The following is a 10618-nucleotide window of genomic DNA, read 5'->3' on the forward strand; positions in this document are numbered from 1 at the left end:
CAAATTCTGTTACTAGTTGCGTTTCAGCCGTCACATTCTCTGATTTATCATAGCTGTTAAATATCCTGATTCCGTAATGTTGCAATCGCCAAATTCATTGATTTAATATAACTGTTACATTTCCTGGTTTCGTAACGTTTTAACTGGCACCTTATCTGACTTTACATAGTTGTTAAATTTCCTGATTCCGTAACGTTTTAATCGTCAAATTCTCTGATTAACCATTGCTGTTACATTTCTTGAATCTGTAACATTTAACGGTACAAACTCTCTGCTTTATCATAGTTTCCTGATTCTGTAACGTTGTACCCGTTAAATACACTGATTCAACATAGCTGTTACATGTCTTAAATATGTAACGCTTTAGCCGTCGCATTTTCTAATGTGACAAAGTTGTTACATTTCCGTGTCATTTTAACCATCACATTCTCTTATGTAACACAGTTGTTATATTTACTGATTCCGTAACGTTTTACACGTGAACTTCGTTGGTTTAACATAACTTGTTAGATTATTTAAATCCGTGACGTTTTAAGAATCACATTTAATATTGCTGATACATTTCCTGAATTCGACGGGTTGAGGGCCCTAGACATCGAAACTGGGGAGGACAGGCATTCGAACCTACTTAAATTATCTTTCTTTTTCATAATAGTTCTCAGTACTAGGACTTATACTCGAATCTTTCGGCTATGGATCTTTATCATGGGCCTCAAAATCAACTGAGATTAGACCATTTTTGTAATGGTCCGATCCCTGTTGATTTTGTTGCGGGAGTTTAATTCTGTGCAGTTCTAGGAGGCTCACTCCCCCAGGCTTTGCCTTCTCTCTTTGGGAGATGGGTTAGTTTATTGCTAATCGCCTGAGGCGCCTTCTCTGGAGAATGCCAACGAGGCTGCCTAGGCACTTTTTGCATATCAGAGTGCCCCTCCTCGGGGGTGCTGACTTCTCAGTGTCATTTCCTGCCCTTGGTGTCTAAGTTCTTGTAGTGGTAGAGAACTAAACAACCAAACTCGGGAATCACAAGAGCATCATCAGATTAATGACGGCCCCGTCTGTAACCCGGACTGTTTTAACCGTTACATTACCCCCACACACAAAAACGTTTAAAAATGTATTCCTCCTCGACCCCATCTGCGCTTTCAACTCTTCTTCCTCTTTCTCCGCGGGTCACGGTTTTTTTTTTTTTTTTTTCTTTTTTCTTTTTTACTTTCCAGCCGTACCCGGCCATGTGGTCGAGTAAGTAAATAAGTTAGAAGAAGAAGAAGAAGAAGAAGAAGAAGAAGAAGAAGAAGAAGAAGGATACTGCTGAGGTGTGCATCCTTTATTTATTTTTGTTGTTACCGGAGAAGTAAGGAAATAATATTCTTCATGCTCATAATAATCTAAACTTCGACAAATACTTTGGTTTAACTACGCAAACTACACGGATTATTAACGCGACGTAATTTTCACCGTTGTTGTGTATTCATTTCGTGCATTTATTTCTGATGGAATGCAGTTAATCAGGACTGTAATGTGTACATAATCAATGAACGTATAAAACGCATATGATCATTGAAATCATTCCAAATCGAAATAAACATACTTTTTTTTTGTCTGGGTTGAAGTTTAGATGGAATAATTCGAAATCTATGTACATGTGGAGTGTGGACATATATATATATCAGGGCAACATAATTTCAGGATGATTTTACGCGGAGAAAAACCAGGTAAGTAAAAAAGATCAAACAGAAAGCGGCAGACTGATTAAGTTACGTTTTTCCTTTATTTCTTTCTTTTCGTTATTTTATTTTTTTTTTTGTGTGTGTGTGTGTGTGTGTGTGTGTGTGTGTGTGTGTGTGTGTGTGTTTCATCTTTGTGTCAAAACTTTTTCAAGGTGACAAAATGAATGGAATAAAAACGAACCGTAAACTTTTGTTGGATTATTAATTCAGCGATTGTAATCTTATATATATGTGAGAGGTCATTTAATGTGTTTACTTTTTTCTGATTTTCAAACTTTGGTGGTTTTGCTTAGTTTTAATTACGTCACACCTTGTCAGACTGGGGAAAAATGATGTATGTTTTTTTGTGTGTAAAAACCCCCATTTTTCTATTTATTTAAAAAGAAAATACAACTTTGTTATATAAGTGTCGTGGAATTACATTCATCTGCAAAAGATCTAGCTAAGTTGCGTATTCTTTTAAAAATTCATTAGTTTTTTTTTTTTTTTTTTTTTCGGGCTTCTTATGGGATAATCTTTAGTTAACTATTACGTGTAATTATATTCATGCAAATGTTCTACATGATTTATATTTGCGTGAAAAAGATTATATTAATCACAAACCTCTTTGTATATATATATTTGTGTGTATGCGTAAACAGATTTGTTTAAAAATTTTGCCTATCAAACTCTTCTGCCAGTTTTTGGTCTACAAATATGAAACTTAATATATAGTGTATTCAACTAATGCGAAACTTTATATTTGAGATTTAGCCGGGGGGAAATCGCTTCAAAAAGTGTGAAAATTAAAAAAAATTAGAATTGCCAGGTGAAGGTCGAACGACGGCATTACGAAAATGCACGCGTAATGTAATAGCTATTGGCTCATGTTTTAATTTTTAGCCTTGCAGCAAACATGTCTTCATAGCTCAGGCATAAACGTAAAAGTAAATCGCAAGCTAAAGGTTTTGGTTTCGATTCTCGGTGGTGGTGTACGAGTCATTTTTTTTTTTTTTAACTTTTTAAATCATTACTATATATTTGGTTCAATATAATATAATAATAAATACGAAATCTGCATTAATGATTTCGTATTTATTATAATATTATATTGAACCAAATATATTTATTATACTATTATATTGAACCAAATATATAGTAATGATTTAAAAAGTTAAAAAAAAAATATGACTCGTACACCCTATATATATATATATATATATATATATATATATATATATATATATATATATATATATATATATATATATATATATATATACGTACAGACACTAGTGTTTCATCATTTCAAGAATTATCAGTGCAGGGAATTACGATTACAGCCGGTCGGGATATATATATATATATATATATATATATATATATATATATATATATATATATATATATATATAAAGGATTTTTTTATATTCCCTTATTGTAATTTTTTATGCAATTTATTACATGTTTCCGTTCATCAATTTTTCTTATTTTTTTAATTGTTCTATCTCGTACATTGAACTTTTTATGATCTCGATACGTTAGAACATATATAAAGATATTTAATTTTGTGACTTCCCTCATATAAACATATATACATTGCTACTACTTAGCTCTACGTATGCATTAAGTACTTACATACATTATAGTACTCTTTACGTTTATATATATATATATATATATATATATGTATATATATATATATATGTATATATATATATTTATATATATATATAAATGCGCGCGCGTGCGTGTCTATATATATATATATATATATATATATATATATATATATATATATATAGAGAGAGAGAGAGAGAGAGATAGATAGATAGATAGATAGATAGATAGATAGATAGATAGATATGCGTGTGTCCGTGTGTGTGCAAATATATGCGTGAAAATTATTTATCGACGTTTCGTCTTAATGTCAAGACTTTTTCAAGATGACTAAATAAAATAAGTAAATGGAATAAAGACGAATCGCCAATTCTTGGTAAACAATTAGTATTTATCTGCTTTCCCACGAAAGCAAAATGTGACACAAGGTCGTTTTTATTGTCGGGGTGAGGTAACTAGCTCCCCAAAAAGAGGCATTCTGTCAGTAGACAAATATAAACATTGCCTCCGTATAGACGGGTTTCCTTCAATTTACTAAGGACAAATTAACTTGAGTGTAGCATCAGAACAGATATTACACTGTGATCTTAGCCCGAATGCAAGATCTTGTAATTTATATGTAATGTATATATATATGTGTGTGTGTGTGTGTGTGTGTGTGTGTGTGAAGAAAAGAAAATACCAGTACAATATTTGAAAATATATTTGTTGCAATGGAAAGTATGGCTATGTTCTACTTCAGAACGAAAAAAGTCGTTGGATATTCAAAAAAGAGTTAGAGCATCCTAAAGAGATTTTTTTTAACGTCAAAAAGCCGTTAATATATTTAAAAAGATACGATATAATTTACATTCTTTTGGAATGAATATAGCCGTTATAATTAAAATGTGGATGTGTAATTATTCTCATTATGTGTTTATATATATATATATATATATATATATATATATAAATATATATATATTGTTTTAGTTTATTCTTTTTATGAATATATATATATATATATATATATATATATATATATATTGAGATTGTCGGACTGACTTCCTCATCTTGGTTATTATCGTCACAACGTTTCGGCCGTTTTGCCCTCCGGCCTTCATCAGGTGTTTTGTATCGAACTGGGGAACAGTTTGTTAGGAGTCTCGAACCCAACCCTTTATTATTATTACGGGGGTACCGTGTTCGGACTCCAGCTAGGGTCTGGGACATAGTTACCGATTCTCTGTTTTGAATGTTGCTTTTTTACTGCCTTCGTTCAGGATTGAACTCAGCATGTTTGGGTAACTGTAAACTTTGATACAACGTCCAGGACCACTCGGCCGTATGTAGGACAATTCTTAGTTGTTTTTTGTTAATGTTAAACCTATGTTGTTATTCAAGGTTTTCTCTCTCTATCAGAGGTGTCCAAATTGTGTTCAGCTCTATGCTTGGTTTGCTCAGTAGGTTGTTATGTCCGAGCATGTGAGCTGTTTTTTTAAGTTTTCTCACTTTCCAGTGTGTCTCTCTGTTTATTATTTTTACTACATCCCATAGGGGGCGATGGTCCCCCCTCTCCATCCAGACATGGTTGGCTATACCCGATTTTTCCGTCTCCCCTTTAGTTACCGCTTTTCGGTGTTCTTCCACCCTTACTTTAAGGGGGCGGCATGTTTCACCATTGTAAACCTTTTTGACCCAAAACTACATATACTCCATCCCATGCAGTTGCAAAAAGGTTTACAAGGGTGAAACATGCTGCCCAATTAGACGGAGACGGAAAAATCGGGTATAGCCAACCATGTCTGGATGGAGAGGGGGGACCATCGCCCCCTATGGGATGAAGTAAAAATAATAAACAGAGAGACCCACTGGAAAGTGAGAAAACTTAAAGAAACAGCTCACATGCTCGGACATAACAACCTACTGAGCAAACCAAGCATAGAGCTGAATGCAATTTGGACACCTCTGATAGACAGAGAAAACCTTGAATAACAACATAGGTTTAACATTAACAAAAAACAACTAAGAATTGTTCTAGTTGTATCAAAGTTTACAGTTACCCAAAGGTGCTGAGTTCAATCCTGAACAAAGGCAGTAAAAAAGTAACATTCAAAACAGAGAATCAGCAACTATGTCCCAGAGCCTAGCTGGAGTCCGAACACGGTACCCCCGTAATAATAATAAAGGGTTGGGTTCGAGACTCCTAACAAACTGTTCCCCAGTTCGATACAAAACACCTGATGAAGGCCGGAGGGCAAAACGGCCGAAACGTTGTGACGATAACAACCAAGATGAGGAAGTCAGTCCGACAATCTCAATCAATATATATATATATATATATATATATATATATATATATATTCATAAAAAGAATAAACTAAAACAATATATATATATATATATATATATATATATATATATATATATATATATATATATATATATATATATGAATATATATCTATATATAGTGCATTTGGGAACTTCTATTACCGCAGAAGATCCCTGCGTATAAAATCAAAAGTAGATTCTTTGATAAGACAGGAGCGCGTTCAAAATGAATGTTTCCGTTTAGAACACAATCGAACCATGATACTTGACTTTTACATTTTAAACTTTAATTCAAACCATTATATAAAAATAATTTTATAAAATCAACAGTAGGTTCTTTACAGTGCAATGTAGACTACAATGTATTGTGAACTAAGTACACACCCAAACGTACACACACACACACACACACACACACACACACACACACACACACACACACACACACACGTTTGGGTGTGTACATTCGTGTGATTGAGTATATAAAGAGTGTTTTCCTATTTACAATGCCTCCCCACGGAACAGAGTTAGACACCAGGGTCGTTTTTTAACGTGGAGAAAAGGAACAAAAATAAAAATTGTCTTAGTCGTGAAGGATTTCTCCTCCACTGACAGAGAACAAGAGAACTGAAGAACAGATACTACACTTTGATCTTGTCCCGAAGGAAAGAGTGTTTTCAGATAAAAATATTTTATTATACAAATATGTGGTCTGTTCAAAAGATTCATTTTTGGAATTCATAATTTGCATACAATGTCGAGCATACATCCCTCGCAGCTCGCGCATATATGTCGTAATCTAGACGTCCGATTTTCAAAAACTCTACGCATTAAATTAGGCTGTATTTCGATACTAACGCATCGAATATTGTCTACCTAGTATTTTTTTTTACAAAGAGGTCACCACTTATCAAGGCCCGGAGGCCACTCGACGATGAAAGTTAATGAGTGTACGGTAGTCAATGGGACAATATGGTAGTAATCGTTAATAGTGAAAATTTAAAGAAAAAAAATAGGCTAGCCCAAATCAAACAGCAATATGGAAGGCGGATTGTAATTTTGGTCTATAAAACATATAAAACGGATTGTAATTTGGTTATAAAACATTTTTGTTATATATGTTTGTGTATGAGTGCTGGTTCGTGCACACACACACGCACACGCACACACACACATATATTAATAAAATAATATTAATAAAATAATAACGATTTTTCTCTTATACAAATAGATATTTATAGCCCCGAAAATGCAGACGCCACATAAAAATTCAGTTCAGTCTCACTGCTACTGTACGTTTTGATTTATTTATGTGGACCAGAAAGTGAATATGTAGCCTTCAAACTGTTACGTCAAAGTAATCTATGGTCTCCCTGTTGCAGGAAAAAAGGGCTGTCCCCTTTCCATGTAAATAAGAAGAACATTAGATAAGTTAAAATGAGATTAGGATAAGCTGAGACTCGAACCTTGTAAGCAAGGTTAAGAAATAGAATATTAGAAATCGGAATGTTAAAAAGGTCTATTGTTAAATTCTATTATTAGATAATTAGATATTGTTTATATGTAAAAAGTATTGATTCTTCATTCTTTTATAAAACTGAATATTAAAAATGTCAGCTAAAAAGAATGAACAATACAAATTAAAAATACATTGTTAAAATAGGTTAAGTAAAAATAGGTTAGAGTATATGTTGAGAATTCTTTTTGTTGTCAAAAGCGTGTTTGGAAAAACGTGTACATAGCCACGTGAATTGGTCACGTTTGGGAAACATACTTCTGACGTCATGGCAAAAGGGGAGGTTCTCAATATAGGAGCTAGAGTTAGTCAGATCAGAGCAGAAGAGCTGGCAGTCAGTCTGCTAGTTAGTCAGAGAGAGAGAGAGAGAGAGAGAGAGAGAGAGAGAGAGAGAGAGAGAGAGAGAGAGAGAGAGAGTTGCAGAGTCGGGAGTTGAAGAGTTGAGAGCTGTTGAGTTGGGTTGAGTTGGAGTCAGAGTCCTTTGGAAGCGAAGGAAAGAATATTAAACTATGTAGATCCCAAATTTGAAATGCTGACGTCATCATCATTCGACCAGTCCACTGAATAAAAAAATAAACTTTGTGTTTTCTAACTGTTGTCATGTGTCATCATTCAACACTCAAAAGGTAATGTGTTAATCATCTTATTATGAACATTGTGTAACCCTCTTCCAAAAATGTGTATCTCTCCTCCTCTCTATATGTATTACAAGAAATATAAGAACTGATATATAAATGTCTCTCTCCTCCTCTCTATATGTATTACAAGAAATATAAGAACTGATATATAAATGTCTCTCTCCTCCTCTCTATATGTATTACAAGAAATATAAGAACTGATATATAAATGTCTCTCTCCTCCTCTCTATATGTATTACAAGAAATATAAGAACTGATATATAAATGTCTCTCTCCTCCTCTCTATATGTATTACAAGAAATATAAGAACTGATATATAAATGTCTCTCCCCTCCTTTCTATATGTATTACAAGAAATATAAGAACTGATATATAAATGTCTCTCCCCTCCTCTCTATATGTATTACAAGAAATATAAGAACTGATATATAAATGTCTCTCTCCTCCTCTCTATATGTATTACAAGAAATATAAGAACTGATATATAAATGTCTCTCTCCTCCTCTCTATATGTATTACAAGAAATATAAGAACTGATATATAAATGTCTCTCCCCTCCTCTCTATATGTATTACAAGAAATATAAGAACTGATATATAAATGTCTCTCTCCTCCTCTCTATATGTATTACAAGAAATATAAGAACTGATATATAAATGTCTCTCCCCTCCTCTCTATATGTATTACAAGAAATATAAGAACTGATATATAAATGTCTCTCTCCTCCTCTCTATATGTATTACAAGAAATATAAGAACTGATATATAAATGTCTCTCTCCTCCTCTCTATATGTATTACAAGAAATATAAGAACTGATATATAAATGTCTCTCTCCTCCTCTCTATATGTATTACAAGAAATATAAGAACTGATATATAAATGTCTCTCTCCTCCTCTCTATATGTATTACAAGAAATATAAGAACTGATATATAAATGTCTCTCTCCCCTCTCATCAGAACCGTTACCTCCATTATAAATGTACACCTTATATATGTCCCCGTCATCTCTCCTTAATATGTACTCATATGCAACTCCCCCCCCGCCAAACTTTCATAAAAAAACACTCCTCTAGCTGAAACCACTATCGATAATTTCCCCACTCTTTATTTGTACCTAAACCTAAACTTAGATTCCATGAAAAAAGCTTCTTTCTTAGAACTGAACGCCTTCGAGTTTTGTCTGCTTTCCAATTGGTTACAATATGATCATCTTCAAGTCCAATGTGAACAAGTTCTTGATAAGCCGTCCCTTTAAGTAATCCAATTTACTTAATTTCCACTATTAACGATTACTACAATATTGTCCCATTGACTACCATACACTCATTAACCGTTATCCTCGAGTGGCCTTCAGGCCTTGACAAGTGGTGACTCCTGTGTAAAAAAGTGCATTTTGTGTTTTTTTCCATTACTTTTTATGCGCACGCATCATTTCATGATTTAACGACCAATGCATAATCAACATAACAAAATTAACTCAATCCAGAAGGATTTCTTCTTCATTAAATTACACCAGAACCAATGGTTTTATGATTGATTGTAATCTTCTTACACTTTCGTTTTCTTTAATTACTTCCCTGCATTGGGGTTAGGGGTCATGCACATTTTTCTTTTTTTTCTTCTTGTCAGTTACGCAGGTTTTGTACAGCGTGACCTCACCTGCTCTTTTCACATATGTTTTATTTTTAGCGATTTTTTCTTTCCTTACACGGGTTAGCAATCAGATTGTATGAGTTTCCATTTCAGTTCATTATCATCAAAACAAAACGAATTTATTTCAGTCTCTAAGGACTTCTCCTTTATTGTAAACTCACCAGAACCAATGGTTTCAGGATTGAGTGAAACATTTCTTCTTAAATATTCCTTATTCATTAATTTCATTTATTAAGGGAGCATGCACATATGCAAATTTTTTCAGAAATATTTATTTATAAACATTTTTTTCCATTATAGGCGGATTACAGTATATTCTCTTATTCCTTACAATCTACAATAATTCGCTATATAATTATGGTTTCATTTCATTTTGAAGGGGTGGAGTTCTTTGATCGAATCTTTCCTGGCTTTCAGGCAACGTCGATGCATGGGTCCTACGTTTTATTTTTTATTACCGTATCTTTCTGTTAAGTTACATTATTGTTTCAGCTACCCGACCGTTTTTTTTTGCCGTCTGTAGCATATATATATATATATATATATATATATATATATATATATATATATATATATATATATATATATATATATATATATATAGTATTATGTATACATATTTTTTTACATCGTAGTCACTCGGGGATGAGGGTTATTGCGTGTACAGTAATCAATGGGATAATATCGTGGTAATCGTTAGTAATGGAGATTTGATAAAATGTCTTACTTAAGGGGGCGGTTTATCAGGAATTTGTTTATATTGGACTTGGAGACACCCAAGTTGTAGTCAGGTGGGAAACAGGCAAAAAAAAAAAGAGAGTTCCACCGGCGCGCACTTCTAAGAAAGAAGCTTTGTTCATGGAATCTGCATTTTGATTTAGAGTGGGGAAAATTATTGACAGTGGTTTCAGCTAGACGGGTGTTTTTCGTGAAAGATTGGTGAGGGGGGGCCAGAGATTGGAGCTCAGACGAGCACTTGCCATGGAAATAATGATAAAACAAAGATAGGCTCGCAACGTCTCTTCTGTGGGAGAGAGGTTGCAGGAAAGAGAAAAGGGCATCTCCCACTAAGCCACGAAATCTATTTTGTACTCTGTCAAGGCAGGATAGGCTGTTTTTAGCAGCTCCTGCTCAGATGTGGCAGCAGTACTCCATCCTTGGACGTACTTG

The 10618-nt window shown here is 33.6% G+C and overlaps 1 protein-coding gene across 1 annotated transcript in view; it reads left to right on the forward strand.

Annotated features, from left to right (window-relative positions):
• The first annotated feature begins 1270 nt into the window (after window positions 1-1270).
• LOC145252778 (uncharacterized) overlaps window positions 1271-10618 on the forward strand; it is a 59914-nt gene continuing 50566 nt past the window's right edge. Inside the window, exon 1 of the mRNA XM_080112708.1 lies at window positions 1271-1712. Coding sequence (XP_079968834.1) covers window positions 1688-1712 — 25 coding nt within the window. The 5' untranslated portion in view covers window positions 1271-1687. The remainder of the gene's footprint in view (window positions 1713-10618) is intronic.

Source organism: Euprymna scolopes, chromosome 29 (assembly GCF_053919585.1).
Source record: "Euprymna scolopes isolate OS-2025 chromosome 29, ASM5391958v1, whole genome shotgun sequence".
Taxonomy (NCBI): Eukaryota; Metazoa; Mollusca; class Cephalopoda; order Sepiida; family Sepiolidae; genus Euprymna; species Euprymna scolopes.